Source organism: Patella vulgata, chromosome 4 (genome assembly GCF_932274485.2).
Source record: "Patella vulgata chromosome 4, xgPatVulg1.2, whole genome shotgun sequence".
NCBI classification, from domain to species: Eukaryota; Metazoa; Mollusca; class Gastropoda; family Patellidae; genus Patella; species Patella vulgata.
This window is the reverse complement of record NC_065882.2, coordinates 80,213,471-80,237,163: the sequence shown is the minus strand read 5'-3', so window position 1 is coordinate 80,237,163 and position 23,693 is coordinate 80,213,471. Positions and strand designations below refer to the sequence as shown.

The window sequence follows — 23,693 nt, the reverse complement described above, 5'->3', positions numbered from 1 at the left end:
TGGAATGAAATTTTCAGCAAATTGCCTTTATATTATCTAGTTTTTAACTATTATAGTGAGAACTGCCAACTCGTTATCGAATCTCCCATAATGTATCTTTAATTAATGTCTAATTAATAATTTAGATAACATTCCAGGCCTAAAGAAAGATCTGAAGTGGGCAGAATTGGCTCTGACATAATGTATATTTAAATATGTACCTTCATGGCAAATTGTATTGGATTTTCTTTCCACATTTTTAAAGTTGTTGTTGGCTGGTGGTGTTTATTTACAAACATAACTTTGATCCTTGTAGCTCCACCATCTTCGGCGTTTTGTATTAACTCCTGCAATAAATAAATTCTTTTAAAATGTCTTCTAGACAAACAAACCATATTTGGAAATTATTCTGTCAAAGCATTTTCACAAATATTCCGGAATCGGAACAAGGGCTGTTTTCTGAAAATGACATGGATGCGATGGTTGGGATAGCTATTATCATTCTCAAGTAGGTAGAATGAACACTTTTGTTCCTATAAATCTCCAAACCAGGCAACAGTAAGGCTGATGCCCCCGCCAAAATCCCCCCCCCCAAAAAAAAATAAAAAATACACGACAAATATTAATTAATTGCACATTTATCTTTTTGAAAATATATTCGAAAGGCGGGAGACAATTATTAAAACTGGGCAATGTGTGTAAATGTTTGTAATTCTATAAACGCAGTGCTCTCAGTGATCAGTTAAATTTAAAGAAGAAAGATAGGCTGTCAAGCAACGAAACATACGCCCACAGCAGCTAAGACGTCCCAGCAGAGGTGTCGCATATTTTTTCTTTTGTCGGTATTGAAAACATTTACACACATTAAAATCCATTAAGTTAAAATGTGTATAAATGTAAGTCAATCGGATGATAATTTTGGTCTTTAGAACATCCACAACATTTTTAAAAGTCATCAAGGGCCATACCTTTAGCAATAATGATCATTGACTTTTTAAAACAAGCGGTTGCCATGCAAGATCGCCCACATGGGCAGAAAACAAGCTAAAGGGACATAAAGCAGGATATTATGATCCGACATGAGTCAAAATGAAACAGAAGAGAGATCTTTGGGGTATAAACATGTACACTGTTAAAAACTATAAGCAGTGTTAATAAAGTGCAAACGTTACACCACAGCAAACGTTTTTAAAATGTAACACGTTTGCATGGGTAGCCAACTAAAAGAGCAACACCTAACAAGTGTATCGGATATCCATGACTACTGAACACCTGAATACATCTGATTGTTATACTGCATTTACACCAAAGGGAATTAACTATTTTTGGAGAATAAATCCTAGAACAGCGTTTATTGGCTTGCAAAAGTCTAATCGATATTCATGAGTACTGAACACCAAAATAGGTGTAATTTTAGCCGCTAAAGTGTATTATGGATGAGCTAAATCTCTACAAGCTTTATATTGCATTTACACCAACAGATGTAATTATCATTAGGGAAACATTCCTCTGAATAAGGTGTCAATTTTACACCGTGTCTTGCATTATGTTACATTTTGAGTTCTTATCATCTGTTTCGGTTCCCATTCAAAGCCTTAATCCAAAGCGCCCCTAGCCATCCCTCTGAAAAATTTCCATTTGACCCCTTTCTAGAAAAGGATGATCGAAGAGATTAAGCAGTACAGATTGCTTAACAAGACAAGAGAGGGAGAGAGAAATGGGGTTTAACGTCCACTCGACACAAACTAGGTCATTTCGGGACTAACACATGGTTCAATTTCATTTCAATAATTCGCTTGGACAGGCGACCCTACTCCTTGTCACGTACAACCGAGGAATCGAAACCCCGCCAGTTGCCTCAATGACAGACCGCATGATACAGCGCAGCACGCACGTGCTAACCATTCGGCCACCCACCCCCCCCTTAACAAGACAAAGGACATTACATATAACAGGCCAGGAGTAGTAACTAATGAGTTTCAGGTGGTCGTTCGCCGTGTCAAGCCAGTGCCAATGTCGACCAACTGTGGGTCAAATGAAAAGGATGTTTGAATCAATTTCATGGATGGAGGGTGTTAAATAATATTTGCATATAATATATTTTGTAACAGTTACAAAAGTGTTTGTGTACTCCAATTTAAGTTTGATTTTTTTTTTGTAAAGTATGGCGTTAATTGCATTAGTAACACAACTATAACTTAATTTGGAGTGTTTACTCATAACGAATATTATCATGCACAATAATCTTTATAATTTATTTTGTATAATGCCTCAAGTATAGATTATTTTAGCTTGTATACACTTAAAGGCGTGTAAATATTCCAAAATATTACCAAGTGCTATATCTTAATTAATTATTCTTAATTCAGGTGAGGTGCATAAATGAATAAACCGCATTTTTCAGCTAAGTTGTAAGGATATGTGTATTGAATTTTCCTCAAGATTTATATTAATTGTAAATTAATACAGATCATCTAATTGCCCAACAGCAATTGAATTTGAATCAGTCTGATGGATAGTTGTCAATTTAATGTCGTTGTGAAATGAAGCGAAGTAGCCGAAGGTATATATGTAATCTGGGTCGAGCTAAACGCCCTTTACTAAATATCATAGCCAATTTCAAGTTTTCTGAACTTAAAAGTCGTTGGTTTGAAATAAATATCCAACAGAATACACCCGCGTTGGTGTAATAATTAAAATGGAAGTATAATTTACAAAACATGCTTGAGTGGTAATGCTTAATCTAAATTTACACCGACTTAACTATTTAAGTGTAACATTACACTGGCTGAGTGCAACACTCATCCGAATGTGGTGTATCAGGCAGGTTACACTACTGGAAATGACAACTAGATTCCACGTGAATTGGTGTAATGTTCTACACTAATTGGGTGTTATCAGTTTACACCACTAATGGCTAGCTGTTACCCCTATTTAGGTGGCATCTAGTTTCCATCCAAATTGGTGTAAATACCTCATTATTTTTGTTAATAGTGAAGTTTCATTAATATCGGATAAACGTTGTGACCTGTATCGAGTGTCCGCAAACTAATAACAAGATTTTTTTCGTACACAATCAGGGGCTATAATCCAAGTATCTCAATATCGAAAGGGGTCGAGATCTTTGGGATATAAACCATAATTTCAAGTTTCGTCAAAATTGTATAAAAATTCTGTTGTAACGGTGATATACTAACACGGTTTTTAAAATCGGATAAAAATTGTGACATCCAGAGGGGCCACAAGCTAAAAACGTAATATTTGGTACAGTCAGGAAAGGAACCGAGATCTTTTGGGTATAACCATATATTTTAAGTTTCATTAAAAAAGACTGGATCAAAATTGTGACCTCTATGGGGTCCACAAGTCTTGGTATTGCATACTATTACACAAGCCAAAAACGTGATTTTTCGTATCCATGACGTTACGGTCCGATACATGCCAATATTGAAAGAATCGGGATCTTCGAGATATAAACCTATATTTCACGGTTTTATCAAAATCAGATAAAATCGTGACCTGTAGAGTGTCCACAAACAAAATGTGAACGGACACACAGACAAACGGGCGGACTGGACTGCTAATTCACAATATTCTACAAACTAATCAAGGGCAATAATTCTATCAATATTTCATAAATACATACTACTGTCAAAACGATCCAAGCCTTGCGGACCACGAAAGAACTGTCCCAATGACAATATCCGACCAAATTAAAATGTGAGAGAATAAGATAGGTTGCCTGGCAACAATACATACGCTCCAAACAGCTAAACCGTCCGAAACAGTCCATTTGTATTCTTTTGTGGGTAATTGTGGCATTTACAAAACACTGATATAAATTTCGTACATATGTTGGAATTTGAAAGACTTCTCTGTTTTACTAACTTAAATAATGCACACAGATCGTATAATAACGTTTGTCGTTAGAGCGTTCACAAGATTCTACAACCTGAGACAAGATCCATAGCTCTAGAAGAAATGGGGTCCTTTATATCGCTAACATAAAAAAAAACACATTTCAAAGTAAGTAGTGTGTTAACATTAAATTAAAAACATATTTTTCTTTTATCAAATCACGTGTATTAAAACCAAGTAATAAAGAAGCACAATAAAGAAGTATAAAAGGGAACTTTGATGAAAGAGAAAATGGTTACCTTGAGTATTTGTCCATCTGAATATTGTTCTAGTAATCGCTTCAACTGATCTATTAGACTTGGTAATCTCATAGCAGAAAATTCTTCATCTGAACTTTCCTCCTCTAATTAAAAATACATTATGGGAGATTAGATAAAGAGCTGGCAGTTTTCATTATGATAGTTAAAAACTAGATAATTTAGAGGGAATCAGCTGAAAATTTCAGTCAAACTGATCCACTCTGAACCGAGAATTGAGCGATTGAATTTTGGGCCTAGCCTCGATCATCATTACTAAAGTCGGTACGACAAAAAACATAGTCTCGATTATCCATTTTTGATTTAATCATGAATGAGCGTTGAGCAGCAGATCGGATAATAATCCAGAAAATATCGCAGTCTAGCAGATGAGCAGCTTATCATATTGAATAATGATATTGAGTGACAGAGAGGGACTGGTGGGGTATAACGTCCACTCAACGCATTTCTAGATTAACATGATACCATTTTATTTCAATAATACGAAAACTGTATTGCACCAAGAGAAAACACACGAGGTTAGACAGGCGACCTTACTCCTTGTCACAAACACAAGTGTGGGTTACTTCACCCGTTATGATTTTTACCCCCACCTCTCTCTCTCTCCCTCTCTCTCTCCCTCTTTCAAAATAATAATGATATATTAACCCATGGTGTCTGTTACATATACTGCTCAAAACCAATGGGGTGTTTTTTGTTCTTAAATCTGAAAAATAAATTGTTAGCATTGTAAATAAAATAAACAAGCCTTAATTATGGTAGCGATGTTTTATATATATATACTATTAAAAAAAAGTAGGGGATATTTGATTTTTAAGTGTTATTAAAGTCACCTAATGAAACTGACGAAGAAACAAATGACAAAATGAAATGAAGTTCACATTCATCGATTTATTCCAAATGATCGTTAGACTAAGTAAGGCACAGACTGACCATTATAAGGGTAAAATGATACCCGGGGTCAAACAGCAAAGTTACCACAGCATCACAACCAAGTCAGTAACGGGTAAATCCTCCTCTGTTTGCCAAACAAGCATTGATCCGACGTGGCATACTCCTAATGAGACGTCTAAGGTCATTTTGGTCCAGATTGTCCCATTCCTGTTGCATTGGCAGGACGTTGTTGACGTTGACGTAACCTCTGTCCAAGCATGTCCCAGACATGCTCGATGGGGGAGAGGTCGGGACTTAGTGCTGGCCAAGGTAATGTGGTGATGTTCTGTTGTTGGAGGTAACCTGTAACGATCCTGGCCCTGTGACATCTTGCGTTGTCATCCTGGAAGATGAAACGGCGGCCATGACGTCGTGCGAACGGCACAACATGGACTGCCAAGATGTTGTCCCGGTAGTACCGGCCTGTAACACGCCCTGCAACAACATGTAAAGCCGTTCTTCCAGCAACAGTGATGCCTCCCCACACCATAACAGAACCACCCCCAAATCGATCATGTCTGATGACGTTAACGTCTTGGAAGCACTCGTTCCGACGACGCCACACCCTCCTACGTCTGTCCAAAAAATCAACAGTGAACCTTGACTCATCTGAAAACATCACATTGCTCCAGCGTCGATTATCCCAGTGTTGACGACCCCTACACCAACGACGTCTTGCCTGAATGTGATGATCTCTCAAACAAGGGATCACGCGAGGACGTCGGGCGCGAAGGTGACCCCTATGCAGTCGATTCCGAATCGTCTGGCCACTCACTCTCACACCAGTGTCTGTTTGAAGACGAGCGCTGATCTGATTTGCTGTGATGACACGATTTCTCAAGGCCAAGGTACGGATAAATCGATCCTGGGCTTGAGTTGTCGCCCTTGGTCGACCTGAGCGTGGTCTGTCCTGTACAGATTGTGTATCACGGTATCTGGACCATAGCCTGCTTATGACAGACTGAGACACATTCATCGTCCGCGCCACAACCGCCTGTGTTGAGTCGATCTGTAGCATGCCAAGGGCACGTAACCTATCATTTTGGGTAAGCCGACGCATATCAAAATTTGTGTTCTGGTCACTAAAACAATTAAACTGATGTTTCCACCCTGGAATTCAATGCCACAATGACTGTAACATTCAAAGTCAGAGTCGTGCAAATCTTGGGTTGGACCCCCATGATGATCCCAAGCATCACCTGCATTCCATGCGGTAGCTAATGGTGCGTTTGGGCGTCACATGTAACTGGAAATGTTTCTTCTGTTAGGTTCTATAGTGAGTATTATGCCCCCAAAATCAAATATCCCCTACTTTTTTTGAATAGTATATATATAAAGATGGGTTGCCAGGCAACGAAACATATGCCCACAACAGCTAAATCGTCCGTGCGGTCGGCAAGGGTTGTCGCATATTTATTCCTTTGTAGGTAATTGGGGGCCTTTACAAGACAGTTCCATACAGATCAGATTATAATTTTTGCCGTTTGAGGGTTCACAAGGTTCTACGAACTGGAACAAGGGTCTCAACTCTGGAAGTAATCTACAGAAATTGTTGAAATTTGACAGGCTTTTTCGTTTTACTAATTTAAATAATGCATATAAATTTCATACAGATTAGATGATCACTTTTGTCACAAGGAAGACAACCGCCATAACTCTAGAAATTATTGACGGAAATGGCTGAAATTCAATAGACCTCTGTTTCACAAATTTAAATGATGCATATTGTTACGTCACTTAAAACAAGGCCAGAAATAACCTATTCATGAAATACGCCCCGTCAGCAGAAATTATAGAAAACGTCAATGTACAATTAATAACATGATTTATTACAGTGAACGGTAAACTACAATCACAAACATGGTAATACGAGAGAATCATACAAAAACATACGTAACGGACTTGTAATGGACATTAAATATTAGACAGTATTATTAATTATATATTAAAGAATCAGTTCATAACACACATGTTTCGTCAACACACATTCCGATGTCACGTGGGTCGAACTATTCTGGAATCTGCGTTGATGCTGGAATCTTCTACTCTATCGCGAATTACTTACTATAATCATGAAACGAACTTGATACGAGTTATCAACGATGATTTAGACATATTACCGAACATTCACACGGTATAAAATAATGCAATAACTTATATCTAACTATGCAATGAAAGAATTTACACACGAAACTTCACAACAAATCTCCACCATGCCGCTGGTTGCCATGCCTCTGCCGCAACCCCAGCATCACGTGGTCACCAGCACGCGCTCGTCTTGATTAAAATGTCTCTAAATTCTGCAACAATGCTAGCAGACGAATCACACCACAACTTTAGTAACAACAATGAACTGATTATTCATTATAATCATAGAGACAATTATACAGACATAACAATATCATGTAATACATGACAATATAAATTTCATACATATTGGAAAATAACTTTCATCAATCGAGCATTAACAAGGTTGAACAAAGTGAAACAAGGGCCATACCTCTAGAAGTAATAAACGGAAATTGCTGAAATTCAATAGGATTCTTCTCTTTACTTATTTACAATGCTAGCAGACGAATCACACCACAACTTTAGTAACAACAATGAACTGATTATTCATTATAATCATAGAGACAATTATACACACATAACAATATCATGTAATACATGACACCTCCCCCCTTTAAAAAAGTTTAAATGTAATGTAAACTTTAAATGTAACACTTAATTTACTCTAGATAAGGTATCAGGTATAACATTATCTCTACCTTTTATATGTTTAATAACAATGTTGTATTCTTGTAACATTAAACTCCATCTGAGCAACCTCTTGTTCTTATTTTTCATTTTATGAATAAAAGTAAGTGGGTTGTGATCTGTACATACAATTACAGGATATAAAGTTGTTCCCAAATAGAAATCAAAGTGTTGCAGAGACAGTATTAATGCCAAGCATTCTTTTTCAATGGTAGAGTAATTCTTTTGATATCTATTAATTTTCTTTGAAAAATAACATATAGGATGTTCAATGTCATTTACATCATTCTGAGACAAAACTGAACCTGCACCTATATCACTTGCATCTACCGAAAGTTTAAACTGTTTAGTAAAATCTGGTGTGATAAGAATTGGAGAGGTAATTAGTATGGCTTTAAGTTTATCAAACGCTTTCGCACATTGATCAGACCAAATAAATTTAGCATCTTTTTTTTAATAAATCTGTCATGGGATTAGCAATAACTGAAAAATTTGGACAAAACTTCCGATAATAACCAGCCATACCTAAAAATCTCATCATTTCTTTCTTATTATTCGGCTGAGTAAAATTTACAATAGCTTCAACTTTTGCTTTAATAGGTTTTACTTGTCCTTGACCTACAATATGGCCTAAATATTCTACAGTAGCATGACAAAATTCACTTTTCATGAGATTTACAGTTAATTTAGCATCAGATAATTTCTGAAATAAAGCATCTAACTGATTCTTGTGCTATTCCCATTCTTGTTAGCCCTTTCCGTTAATGGAACCTGCCAATATCCCTTTAAAAGATCGAATTTACTAACAAATTGTGCATCACCAATTTTATCAATACAATCATCTATTCTAGGGATAGGAAATGAATCAGTTATTGAAATAGAATTAACTTTTCTAAAGTCTGTACAAAAACGATATGACTTATCAGGCTTTGGAACTAATATGCATGGTGAACTCCAGTCACTGTAACTGGGTTCAATTATGTCATTTTCAATCATATACTTAACTTCATTTCTCAAATGTTCCAATTTAAGAGGATTTAAACGGTATGGGTGTTGTTTAACAGGTACAGCCCCATCCACGTCAACATCATGATATATAGCCTCCGTTTTACTTGGAACATCAGGAAATAAATGTATGTATTTATGTATTAAAGATTTTAACTCATCTTTTTTAACATCACTTAAATGATTAAGTTTAGTATCTAAATTTGAAAGTATAACAGAATTCTTTAATTTAATATCACATTGTATAGGTTCTATAACTTCTTGTTCATCATTCGACTGAACAGCAGATAAATTAGCAACAGATCTACTAATGTTTGAAGTTTCTCTCTCAATATATGGCTTTAACATGTTAATATGACATAACTGGTTTTGTTTTCGACGACCAGGCGTTTTAATAACATAATCTAAGTCACTAACGTTAGATTCAACTTCATACGGACCGTGATATCGGGCCTGTAGCGGACTACCAGGAATAGGTAAAAAGGCAAGCACCTTGTCACCAGATTTAAAAGTACGATTCTTGGCTTTCTTGTCATACCAGTATTTCATTTTGACCTGGCTATTTTTAAGATTTTCTTTGGCAATTTCACATACTCTTTTAAGTCTTTCTTTAAAACTAACAACATAATCTAACATATTGATATTAGTATCATCACCTAACCATTTCTCTTTAAGAAATGTAAGCGGTCCCCGCACTGATTGGCCAAATACTAATTCGAATGGGCTGAATCCAAGGGACTCCTGAACGGCTTCTCGAGCGGCAAATAAAAGAAGATGGACGCCTTCGTCCCAATCTCTTTTGTGCTCTAAACAATATGACCGAATCATATTTTTTAAAGTTTGGTGGAAACGTTCAAGCGCCCCCTGCGATTGAGGGTGATATGCACTAGATTTAAATTGATTAATATCTAACTGATGCATGACTTGCTGAAACAAATTAGACATAAAATTAGATCCTTGATCTGACTGTATAGATTTAGGTAAACCAACTAATGTGAACAATTTAATTAAAGCTTTCACTATATTTGGCGTTTTAATATTTCTAAGAGGAATCGCCTCTGGAAAACGAGTGGAGGCACACATAATTGTTAAAAGGTATTCATTGCCTGTTTTTGTTTTAGGAAGTGGTCCCACACAATCGATAAGTACTCTACTAAAAGGTTCTTCAAATGCTGGGATGGGATACAGAGGCGCGATAGGAATTTTCTGATTAGGCTTTCCAACAACCTGACAGTTGTGACATGACTTGCAAAATTCAACAACATCCTTTTTCAGATTCGGCCAATAAAAATGGTTTAAGATCCTTTGGTAGGTCTTGTTAACTCCCAAATGACCAGCCATGGGCAAATCATGGGCTAAACTTATAACCTCTTGACACAACAATCTGATGAACAACCTTCCACTCATCACTAACATTCGCATCTGGCGGTCTCCATTTCCTCATCAAAACATTATCATTTTTATAAAAACAAATAGGGACATTCTCCACCTCGTCTAAAGATAAACACTGACCATAACAATTGACAAGATCAGGGTCATTTCCTTGTTCAATAATTAATTTAGAACGACTTAAAGGGTCTGGACCTAAACCTTCAAGATTATTAGGGTGAAAAAAGGTACTGTCGTGTAAAATAGGAACTTGGTCCTTATCAAATGAAGCATCAAACTGAATATCAGGAATATTCGCCATAAAAGTGTCCTCTTACACATAAGAATCTTCATTAATAGACATATCCTCATTAAGAGATTTCTTTTCAGACATCTTACTCATAGCCCTAGTAACTGCACAAGCCGGGTAAGTAAATAAATCAGAATCCTGATTATCGTGAACAGGCTTTTCAAAAGAAAGATTATTTGATAGAATCGGGTTAACAATAACTTTATCACCCGCTAAGTCATTCCCTAGTAATAAATCTATACCTTCTACAGGAAGAGTAGGTCCAATACCCACAGTAACACGCCCAGAAACTAAATCTGACTTTAAGTTAATATCATGAAGAGGTACACTAACAAAGCCTAAATCAACACCCTGAATAAGAACATTAGCATCTACAGAAGACTTTGATGAAGAGGGTAAAACTTTTTCTAACATCAAACTTTGTGAAGCTCCTGTATCACGTAATATCCTAAGGGTTTTTAAATTGGCATCGTCACCTACAAGTGACACTAATCCTTCAGACACAAAAGGCTTAAACTCCTCAATAATAAATTCAGACGCAGCATTATCAACAACCTTTTCAGGGAAGTTTAATTTAATTGGCGCTTCAGGGCTTTTTAATGAAACACAAGCACTGGATTTTAAACTAGTATTTTTATTTTCTTTTCTTTGAAGAATCCAGCACTCTGAAATAATATGCCCTTTTTTATGACAATAAGAACATACAGAGTTGGTTTTGACAAAAATGTTTGGACAGTAAACACCATATTGACTTTCTACTTTCTGCTGATTTATAAATATACCAAAACAAAAATCTGTGTATTATAAATTTCGTTTACATAAGAAATTTAACTAATATCATAAATATATACGGATTATCCCGGACTTAAGCCCCCAATTTCTGTTACGTCACTTAAAACAAGGCCAGAAATAACCTATTCATGAAATACGCCCCGTCAGCAGAAATTATAGAAAACGTCAATGTACAATTAATAACATGATTTATTACAGTGAACGGTAAACAACAATCACAAACATGGTAATACGAGAGAATCATACAAAAACATACGTAACGGACTTGTAATGGACATTAAATATTAGACAGTATTATTAATTATATATTAAAGAATCAGTTCATAACATACATGTTTCGTCAACACACATTCCGATGTCACGTGGGTCGAACTATTCTGGAATCTGCGTTGATGCTGGAATCTTCTACTCTATCGCGAATTACTTACTATAATCATGAAACGAACTTGATACGAGTTATCAACGATGATTTAGACATATTACCGAACATTCACACGGTATAAAATAATGCAATAACTTATATCTAACTACGCAATGAAAGAATTTACACACGAAACTTCACAACAAATCTCCACCATGCCGCTGGTTGCCATGCCTCTGCCGCAACCCCAGCATCACGTGGTCACCAGCACGCGCTCGTCTTGATTAAAAAGTCTCTAAATTCTGCAACAATGCTAGCAGACGAATCACACCACAACTTTAGTAACAACAATGAACTGATTATTCATTATAATCATAGAGACAATTATACACACATAACAATATCATGTAATACATGACAATATAAATTTCATACATATTGGAAGATAACTTTCATCAATCGAGCATTAACAAGGTTGAACAAAGTGAAACAAGGGCCATACCTCTAGAAGTAATAAACGGAAATTGCTGAAATTCAATAGGATTCTTCTCTTTACTTATTTAAATGGCGCATGCAAATTTCATATAGATCTGCAGATATCTTTTGACGTTAGAGCGTTCACAAGGTTCAATAAAGTGAAACAAGGACCATAACTCCAGACGTAATAATAGGCTTCTTCGTTTCACTAATTTAAATAATGCATATAAATTTCAGAAAGATCGGATGTTAACTTTTGGCATTAGAGCGTTCACAAGGTTCAACAAAGTGAAACAAGGGCCATAACTTTATAAGTAATAAACGGAAATTATTGAAATTAAATAGACTTCTTCATCTCACTAATGCAAACAACATACATGTATATCAATTTTAAAACAACTGGATGATAACTTTTGGCGTTAGAGTTTTCACAAGAAATTGTGGACGATGGACGGACGGACGGACTGGGGCGACGGCAATATACGTCCACATTTCTATGTGGGTGTATAAAAAACTTATATTACCTTTATTGGTAATTATTAATCTTTAATCTAACCGACTCCTTTTAAATGACCTTACATTAGAGTTGAGGTGTTTAGATATATAGAAAATCTTAAAATTGCTTTTCTTAAAACATACAATTATCTTTATTTGTTTGTTTTTCTATTCATTTCTATTTTATTTGGTGACTAATATCGTGTTTGTGTCATTGAAATTGTGTTTCAGTTTGCCTTGTAGAAAAGTCAGCCGCCTAATAAATACTGACTCAAGATGAATCACAGTGATGTGATGTAGATTTAGAAGATAGATACGCTTAAAATTATAAACATAAATATAGGTTAATAGAGACAAAATCATACACCTTCAATAAACTATGCAATACACACAAACATTGTCACGATTTTAACGCTTTTTGTCCAAAATTTTTATTAATATATCTTGGCCCTTATTCACGAAAACTTAAACTAAGATACAATCGAAATTTTAAGAAATACTGCAATTCGTTTGGCTGACCAGTAAAATCAATTTGCATATATCCAATTTGCATATTGGTCAGCCAATCGAATTGCAGTATTTCTTAAAATTTCGATTGTATCTTAGTTTAAGTTTTCGTGAATAAGGGCCCTGAATATGAATAGTTGAACATTATCTTAAAAATTCATTAAGATACAGTTTGAAATCGTAATCAAGCGACGTTAATCTGGAAGGTCATGACTGCAAATTATAACCAGTACGTTTCTTTTTTTTACCAAACGATACGGCTGGGAATTATAATCTTTTACCAAATATTTAGCACTCGCGCAGATTAACATCTACCAAGTGGCTGAATAGTGAAGTAAAACTTGTCAGTTTTCAATTTCATAAAATATGGAATAAAACCATTTAGTGGTTCATGTCGAAAATGGGTGACGAGCTTTATCTTCTTAAAGTACTAATTGAGTACAACTGAAATTTGATTGATTGAAATCTAACCAATGGAGAACAGAACAAGAAATCAATTGATTGAAATCTAACCTATGGAATAAATAAGAAATCAAGAAGTGTGAAACCGTCTAAGTTTGCTCTCAAATAAACATCATATGTTTGAAATTCTTCAAATTGTTTAGAAAAAAAAAGAGTGGGAGGAAACCCACGGGATTGGACAGACGACCCTACACCTTGTCACGTACAACCGGGAAATCGAAACCACGCCAGTTGAGTAATGACAGACCTCATGAAACAACGCGCACGTGCTAACCATTCGGTCACACCCGACACAATAGCACCCGGTCAAACAACGCATTTGATCAAACTTTGATAAACACCAATGAATCAATACTATATCTGCTAAATTCGGTTGATGATGAACCAATAGGTGATGAACCAAAATATCTATATTAAATACCTAATATAAACATAGCTATGAGTTTTATTCCCTTCATTTTCTTTATATCATATCCACTTTGCAGTTATATATATTAATACTTTGTAGATTAAAGTAATCTGATACAAGATAACAATATGTTTAACTGCGGATTACGAAAGTCTTCTAATATCTCTGTAAAAGATGACTACCTTCCACGCGTGGCGTCAATCATTAGGTCAATGGTGCATTCATTGTTTACATAAGAACTTACTGGTTCGGGCGGAATGGAGCCTCTTATTCGTGTTAATACCCATATACACTAAAGAGGAAATAATTTTTACCTTCAAATACGCCAAACGTCTTTATTTATTTTTCTAATACATCAAAAAAATGTTTTAGAATTTAATATGTCGGAGGAAAAAAGTTAATATTTGTGGCTCATTAAGTCGCATAGATGTTATCCTTATCAGTGACTGTCGCGGCCTAGCGAATATTCACTGCGGATCAGTGTGACAAGATATAGATGTAATATGTCCTAAGGGTGGTGATATTGTTATTTAGAAAATTAGGATATTAATATTACTCAAGATGACAGATGCCCCTCCCTCATCACGTGATCATTGTAGCTATTTATGTGATATGTATACCACCGTAAACAGCTTATCAGTATATGCACGCTGGACTATAGACGTTATATAATGCATTAACCCATATAGCTTTCTACTAAATGCGTCATTTTACTCTTTCTTGGTATATGCCATTCGGTTCAGTCTACACTGAACGATACACAAACTTGATTGTTGAAACTACAATGTAAATAGTTAGAACAAAAACGAAACTAGCCCTCGTTTCATTATGAACTACAGCAGGGCCTATTGTAACGTGCCCTAACGTGTCTCAAGATGAGAAATCCTTGTTTTGAAATTCTGAAATCCGGTCTTTTGCAATTGGTATACTGTCCTGCTAATATCTATTAATATCTATCAGCAATCAGTATGACCTTCGATCACATCGTTGGGTGTGGCATTCAGTCTCATGATTTCGTTCGCTTTCTGTATCAAAAGTCTCGTGCTCTCACTGCTCTGACACAACCCACCGCCTTAAACACGAAACGAATGGTGCAAAAACGAGGCCTCGTGTACACATTGACGTGCACGTAAAAGATCCCTTGACAGTTGGAATTGGATATAAGAGTAAGCCGCAGTGCCGCTGTCCGGGCAAAATTTCCCTCATAGCACACTGCATAGCGTATGCCCGACTTCAATAGCCCAGTTCGGAGCAGAGAGAGAGAGAGAGAGAGAGAGAGAGAGAGAGAAATGGGGTTTAACGTCCACTCGACACAAACCAGGTCATTTCGGCACTAACATATGGTTCAATTGTATTTCAATAATTCGCTTGCGAGTAGGGTTTGTTAGCAGTGGGCAGAAACCGGAGGACCCGGAGAAAACACACGAGGTTGGACATGTGACTCTACTCCTTGTCAGGTACAACCGGGGAATCGAATGCACGCCAGTTGACTCGATGACAGACCTTATGATACACGTGCTAACCATCTCCCCCCCCCCCCCAACACACACACCCATCTCCCCAGTTCGGAGCAGAACAGTGGGACGTTAAACCCCATTTCATTTCATTTCATTTGAACCGACAATGATACTGATACACGCTTATAAATATAAATCTGTAATTTTTGAGTGTTTATTACATTTTTCGAGAGCCTGCCACGATTTAGAAATTGTTTGTTCAAACATCGTAAAACGGATAAAGACGACGGGAGCCAAGATTAATTTGATTTTATCAAGTACTGCCCTGAATATAGGAAATCGTGTTTCCTCAGGTCAAATTTTAGATATATTCTGGTATTCATGTGTGTCACACTATAGAAGTACAATTTATTCATTCTTATTACTTTGTATTCAATATGTCACTTCAATCTTTCCTGGTACACGTTGTTGAATTCAGCTGACACTGGAGTTCAGCTTGCTAAAGGATATAGGGGCTGGATTGTCGAGACTACACGGTAAATTGACCTAGCTTTATTATAAAATCTAGTATTTTCCAATAACTGAATCTACAGTCAGTAATGTAGGCCCAGGGCGCCTTACACCATTTATCTCATTAAAACATTATGGTAAAAAAGATATTTAAATAATGTTTTACAATTATCTACAAATATATACAAAATATACTTGGCGATAGAGACCTCGTACATAATTTGCACATTGTACTCGAGCTGGCGCGTATTTCAACTATACACACTGTGGATATATAATACACAATATAACATTAGTGAAACATCAATCCATTTTACCTTGGCAAAGATCCCTATACTATTTCAAACGATGTCATCTATCAGTACTGCTGGGTTCTTCAATTGTGTTGTTCCCGGTGTAGTAGCTTGATTAAAATGTAATTTATAAAGTGAAAGTTAACACAGCGCATGTTATTACTACAATCCAACCCACGCAACGATTAGTCATACCATATTTGTAATTTATAAAGTGAAAGTTAACACAGCGCATGTTATTACTACAATCCAACCCACGCAACGATTAGTCATACCATATTTGTAAAATGATAAAGCGAATGTGTGCGTGTGTGTAAACAGCAGATTGGGTGGGGACAGAGATTTTATGAAATGCTATATTTCCAGACGAAGGGTGTATACACCCGTAGGTCGTTCTTAATACATAGTGGGAGTTCAAAAGGGGAAGCCCCCGTAAAATGTTTGGGGTTATTTGGCAATTTCAATGCTTGAAATGCATAAAACTGAATGCATTGCTTTCTTCTTTAATATTAGGCACAGAGTATATTTTACAGTTTTGGTTAATATGCGAAGGATTTTACAGTCGGAGAAGTCGAATTAATTAGAAGAAATTACTGTTTCGGTTTCGGTTTGTTCTTTGTTTTTCATTTACAAAGTCCATCCTGATTCAGAGATAAACTTACTTTTATTTCTAGTTATATTTCTCTGAAATTGATAGTACCCCACAAGCTGTGTTGGATTTGCATTTCTTGAATCCAACCTAATGGACCAAATGCCACCAAATACAAAATTATATGCATGTTTGTTAGACTAGAGACGTATCATGCATTCATTACGTATTACTACATATTGTAGGCTTATATTTTTAATTGACTTTAATGTATGTTATAGTAGGGTAATTGAAGTTTTATTATCAAACTTTTTCAGAATATTAACTTCTGTCCAACATTGCCATAATTGAAGGTGAAAATGGGTATATTTTGTATGTTTTCAATGTGCATTGAATTTCGAGACTGGATATTTAGAAAAGTATATATCCCATCGTCTCGGAATCTTTTGTAAATTGATATAAGACAAATTGACATTAACTATGCCAATTTTGGAGGTTGTGTATGCAATAGTGACTTTGCCAAAGGCTGTGGAAATCCCGAAAATGAAGGTGAATAGTTCATCTGTTCCACATTTTGCCGCCTGGTGGCGCGAACAGTATGCATTGGACAATGAGTGTGATGCTAAATTCATAATCTACACCAACAGTTGTCTCAGATACAAAGTGAGAGAGTTCTACTCCTATTAGAAATGTGAGTTTAAAACATCCGAAAACCTGAAAAAAAATCACTGAATTTATGATCCGTTTCAGTGCCCTAATTTCAAATGGCCATATCTCAGGGAGTTTCCAACCTGGAGAGGTAAAATGTCGGATTTCTTAGCTTAAGCCCATTATTTATTACTGTAACATATATTTTTTTATAATATTTTTGGAGGGGGTCATGTTCCCAACTTTCCGAAATTTGGTCCACTTGACATGGGATAACCCATTTGTCACATGATTTTTCATCTCATTACACGTCCGGATCCAATCTGTTTCACATAAGTATTGCGAAAGCTTTCTTATACCTTTGTATAAGATGAAAATGAAATGAAATAGAGTTTAACGTCCTACTGTTCTGCCCCGAACTGGGCTAATGAAGACGGGCATATGCTATACAGTGTACCATAGGGGAAATTTTGCCAGGACAGCGGCACTACGGCCTACTCTTGTATCGAATTCCAACTGTCAAGGGATCTTTTACGTGCACGCCAATGTGTGTTTTTTTGTCCCATCCGAGCGACTAGACAGCTGTCCTTGTCAGGCCCTGCATCAGTGCATCCGTCCTGCATCACTGACCTGACCTTTAATAAATGTTTATATTGTGTATTTGGGGGTATAACACAATGGTGGTAGAACAAACAAGTTAATACACAAAATCATCTCCATTAATTGTATTCTGAGAACCACACAAAGACATAAGTTATTTACAGCAAAATCACAATCACATCTTATTCGAGCGCTTCAACGACACAGCAAGAAAAACAAAAACTCCTGACTCGAGAGTTATCTTTCCTCAACCTCGATTTCGTATTAATAAGGCCAACACATAATAAAATGTATGTGAATACATAACATCCCCGCCGGCAAAAAAAAACAAAATAATTTTGTTTAAAATCCGATGATAAAAGATTTGTGTTGAGACTATTAGTATCTTGAAACATAATCAAGAGTACTATACATAACAAAATTGACAAAAGAAAGACCGATAAATGTAAACAGTTCAAACAAAATACAAAGAGGATAATAAAAGTGGACAATATTGGCAACAATGCCCTGAAAAATATCCTTCATAGCAAGGACATTAAAATATATACATGTATATTCTTTAACACCTGAGTTACATATTGTGTGGGAAAACAACAAGAACATGGACATATGAAGTTAGGTATAATGAGATAAATGGATGAATAAGATAACATGCCATGTAAGACAATAAACATTACTACATGTATTGCAATAATAACATTTACAAAAATTAAATAAAATAGACTGAAAGCATATCCAACTGGGATATAAGTAATACTGTCTTACATGCACAGTATATATATATATATATACGCCTACATGTATAGGTAACTATAGAAAATAATCCTAGGAAGATAGGTTGCTAGACAACATGTGAGCGTATATAAAAAAAAATTAGACATATAAAAATATAACATAACACTGCATAAAAAAGTCGTGCATATGATATACATACAGAAGTAAAACAATATGAGTAAATATACACATGTTTATCACTAAATGAATGGTGGTGGTTTCATTTGAATTGATAATTTGGCACGATGGTCTAACTTAGAGCCGGAGACCCAAAAAGCCTGATCTGCTGGTTCACCACGAATTTGAACAAGATATTCTGGTTTCGCCCCTTTAAGGCGTTGACCTAACACACGTTGGATTTTATGAAAACCACCATCAGAGTCACTATTATGCGAAATACTACTACAGTCCACTGCTGCATCACGAAATCTAATAGGTTTACGTCTGGAACGCACACTTCTACGAACACCACTTTGGGAGGGTTGAATGTCTTTTATTGGAACAGGGATTCGTGATCTACACATAGTGGGACTTGAAGAGTCACGTTGAATATTATGAGAGTCTTTACAAGGTGTAGGTAACCCATCTGTAGTAATGGGCTGACTTAAAGTTTGGTTAGGCTGTAAAATACTCTCACTGGGTAAATCAGAGTCTGACTGCTCTGGTACAGTCTGATTAATGTTTGTGATAACACTCCCAGGAAAATAAGAAGAAGGGTTAGGTGACCTGATATAAGCCAATTTAAGACGATCACAATGGACATTATGAATAAGTTTAGAAGAAGTTGGATCTTTAAGATCGACTATATGGTCACTACAAATAGTATAAATAACATAAGGGCCTGAATATTTATTTTGTAATTTCTGACCAGGACCTTTTGGAGAGACATTTAAATAAACATAATCACCAACAACAATGTTTAAAGGGTTAATTTTAGCATTAACTCTATCACACATTCTAGCATGTGCTTTAATAGCATTATTTTCAACTTGCTGGCGAATGAAGTTGAGTTTCTTAGATTGATTATTTATAAATGTCTTAATATCACTTGGTATAGTTTCTCGAGAACTATCTGAAAAATTAGCTAAAGGAAATTTTGGACGCATGGAATAAATGATTTCAAAAGGTGAAAACCCCAAAGATGAGTTAACACAATTATTCATGGAAAAAACAACTGCAGGTAACATATCAATCCAGGAACAAGGACTTTTTGACACATAAGGAGTTAACCGCTCAGCCAAAGTTCTGTGTAAGCGTTCACAAGCTCCTAAACAGTGATGCATAAAGCTAGGAGTAAATTGTTGAGGTATTGACAAAAGTTTACAAACTTCAGATGTACATTTAGAAATAAATTCTCTACCTTTATCACTTATTAACGTATGGCAAACACCATAGTTAGAAAATAAATTAAAGAGTGCTGAACTAACAGTTATGGAATCAGTATTAGCAATTGGATAACAAACTAAAAACTTACTGAACATATCAACAGCGGTGAATACATAACAATCTCCTTTAGGGGTTTTAGGTAAAGGCCCATAAAGATCTACTTCCCAAACTTCAAATGGAGCATGTGGTGTAGGATATGCAACAATGGCTGTTTTGGTATGTGCTTTAGTTAACTTTCTACTTTGACAAGCATGACAAGACTTAACATAGTCAGAGACAAGGGTGCTCATTTTAGGAAAATAATAAGACTCTTTAATGCGGTCAACAGTATCCTGTATCCCCCCATGACCACCTAAAGGAGAATCATGGTATAAAAGTAAAAGTTCTTGAACTAAGACATAAGGCACAACAAGTTGATAACAATTTAAAGTTTTGGAACGTTTAGATATTGCAGTTCTAGAATGAAATAAAACATTTTCAAAAACCATATAATCTTTGGCTTCAACAATTAATCGTCTAGATTGAGACTGAGAATCAGGCAAAACATTTTTAACAAGATAATTTATAATATGCTTTAAAAATGGATCACTATATTGTAATTCAGCCATAGCTGAAAGACTAAAATTAAAATGTTTCATTAACAATATACTCTCAACTGATATAGAATCAATAGGTGCGGTATCAGTTGAGCTGACAGGTATATAATCACTAAAGTTTATATCACAACAGTCGGTAGTGGACGGCATGAAATGAGTTAGATTATCACTAGTTTCACAAGTGTCTGAAGGAATACATGAATTATGTACTGCAGCACATTGTTCATAATTGGAAGGCACATTATTAACTAAAAATTCATCAATATCACAATCTTCTGTGTCAGCATCATATAATGGGTCTTGATCAGTATAATCCACAAAAACACGATTACATTCAGCATTTGAATCCGCACAAAACAAATTTGGAAAATCTACACCACCGGGCAAAGTTATTTTAGGAACAGCTTCTGGAATATATGGAAAATAAGGGTCATCTTCAGATGGACTGACATGATCGGAATGTTTAACAGTTTTATCGAAACAACGGGACAAAGCATCAGGAACAGTCATCTGTGCTGCTGGTTTATATTTAATATCAAAGTTAAATTGCTGAAGAATGGTTAACCACCGATCATAGATGGCACCACGAAGAGATTTTTGAAATAATGGCTGTAATGCTTGATGATCACATTCTACTGTGAAATGACGACCACGTAAATAGGGAGCACAATCCAAAATGCTTGAGGTCATGCCCAAAAGTTCCAGTTTAGTAGGACCATATGATTGCTGCCATTTCGAAAGGCTTTTCGAGCCAAATTTAATAACTCGTGTTCGTTGTTTGTCATCTAACTTGTCCTTAAAGTCTGACTCTGGATGGATTTGATATAGCATATAACCGATACCAAGACTGGAAGTGTCGACACTTAAATAAAATGGTAGGTCATAGCGAGGAAAAGCTAATACTTTGGAATTTAACACTGTCTCTTTTAATTTATCAATCGCTGATTGATGCGATTCGTCCCAATTATAAGACACATTTTTCTTTAATAAACTGTGCAAAGGAGTAGCAAGAGCACTATAATTGGGAATGAATTTCCTAAACCAATTTAACATTCCGAGAAATCTGCGCAACTCTTTGGGAGTTTTAGGAGTAGGATAATCTTGAATAATCTTCACATGATCGTTGGGTGGGCTTATGCCGGCAGCAGATATTTCATGTCCCAAATATTTACACTTTTGTTGAGCAAAAGCACATTTTTTCGGGTTAAGTCTTAAGCCAGCTGTACGTAATCGATCAAAAACAGCTTTTATATCCTTGATATGTTGATCGAATGTTGAGCTATAAATAAGGATATCATCAAGGTAGCATAACACAGAATTAAATGTCAAACCGTGTAAAATTTTGTCCATCATAAGCTGAAAAGAATTTGGTGAGGTTTTGAGGCCCATAGGAAGACGTAAAAATTTATACGTTCCAAAGCAAGTTGAAAATGCTGTATAATTAGTGGACTCTTCAGACAATGGCATTTGAAAAAATCCACTACTTAGGTCAATAGATGTTATATAATTAGGTGTTGTAGTAGTAAATGATTCTGTTAGCTCTTGCAAATCTGGGATAGTATAGTTGAAATCTTGTGTCTGAGAGTTGAGGTAACGAAAGTCAACACAAAAACGATATTGTGATAAACTAGCTTCTTTTGAACCAATAGGGTATTCAGATTTATCAACATTTCGCTTCGAAACCAATACTATAGGACTGGTTATAGGTAGATGATCGGTATTACTAACTTGACATATAATACCCTGCTCGACAAGCTCAGCTAATTGATGGCGTAATACTTCCTTCTTATCAGGTGGTAAGCGATAAGGTCGCTGTTGTTTTGGTTTTGCATCAGGGTTCAAATGGATCTGATGTTCAACAATTGAGGTAAGTCCTAAATCAGAATTTTCTGAAGTAATGAAAATATCTTGATATGAGTACAAACAATCCATCAAGACAGGTAATTCAGCGGGGCTGACTGTGGTATTGGAAAAGTTGAGACTGTCAAAAAAATTGGGATGTGAATCATTAATATTATTAACAAAAGGTGGTGTGTTATTTGTTGATTCATGAACATGAGGTGAAGCAGTATCAGTACTAGAAAGAATAGGTGTGACTTTGGAGGAGTCATCGAATATGTTAAAGTCAGCTAATGCACATCCTTTAAAAAGGGTTATGGGGTGACTGGTTAAGTTGAGTACTTTGAGAGGAACTGTTCGATTTGACGACACTAGGCACACACTTCGAGATCCTAAAACATTCTTTCGGGACAATTGCTGATGAGGAGTACACATGCCTTGAATACCATACGACAAATGTTGTGGCACTTTGCCCCAAATAACAGTTTCTGTATTGCTTGGTAAAACAAGAGTTTTGGCACATTTCACTTTATATGAGTTGGATTGACTGGAAAGAGCACCAAAATCTAATTTAATTCTAGCCGAAACCATAAATGTAGTACCTAATATGATTGGTTGTGACAAAGTTTCTAACACATAAAATAAAATGTTTCTGTGAAAACCACAGTTTGATGAAAATGTTAAATAAGTACTGCCAAGTACTTTTACCTGTTGATCATTGGCTAATGTAAGTTGATGAGTATCGGTTGTAGTAAGTGTAGATTTACTGGTAACTGGTAACTTGGTGAATAGATGAGAAGAAATAATATTGACAGAACAGCCCGAGTCCAACAATCCAGCTATGGTCACTGGGAGGCCTAGAGTTTTAAATTTCAGTGGTAGATATTTAAAATGGTTTACTTGGGGAGCACTGGAGCTTGAAGCTGTAGATTGGCAGAGCTCAAGGGGTTGTGCTCTAGAGCCCTTGAGCG

At 35.9% G+C, this 23,693-nt stretch overlaps 1 protein-coding gene across 1 annotated transcript in view; it reads right to left on the bottom strand.

Moving 5' to 3' along the window:
* LOC126818113 (sacsin-like) overlaps positions 1 to 16,416 on the bottom strand; it is a 28,933-nt gene extending 12,517 nt beyond the window's left edge. Inside the window, exons 1-4 of the mRNA XM_056100323.1 lie at positions 16,315 to 16,416; positions 4,803 to 4,860; positions 4,137 to 4,240; positions 201 to 326 (exon numbers count right to left, since the gene is read on the bottom strand). Of these exons, the coding sequence (XP_055956298.1) occupies positions 201 to 326; positions 4,137 to 4,240; positions 4,803 to 4,806 (234 nt within the window). The 5' untranslated portion in view covers positions 4,807 to 4,860; positions 16,315 to 16,416. The remainder of the gene's footprint in view (positions 1 to 200; positions 327 to 4,136; positions 4,241 to 4,802; positions 4,861 to 16,314) is intronic.
* Positions 16,417 to 23,693: the final 7,277 nt, after the last annotated feature.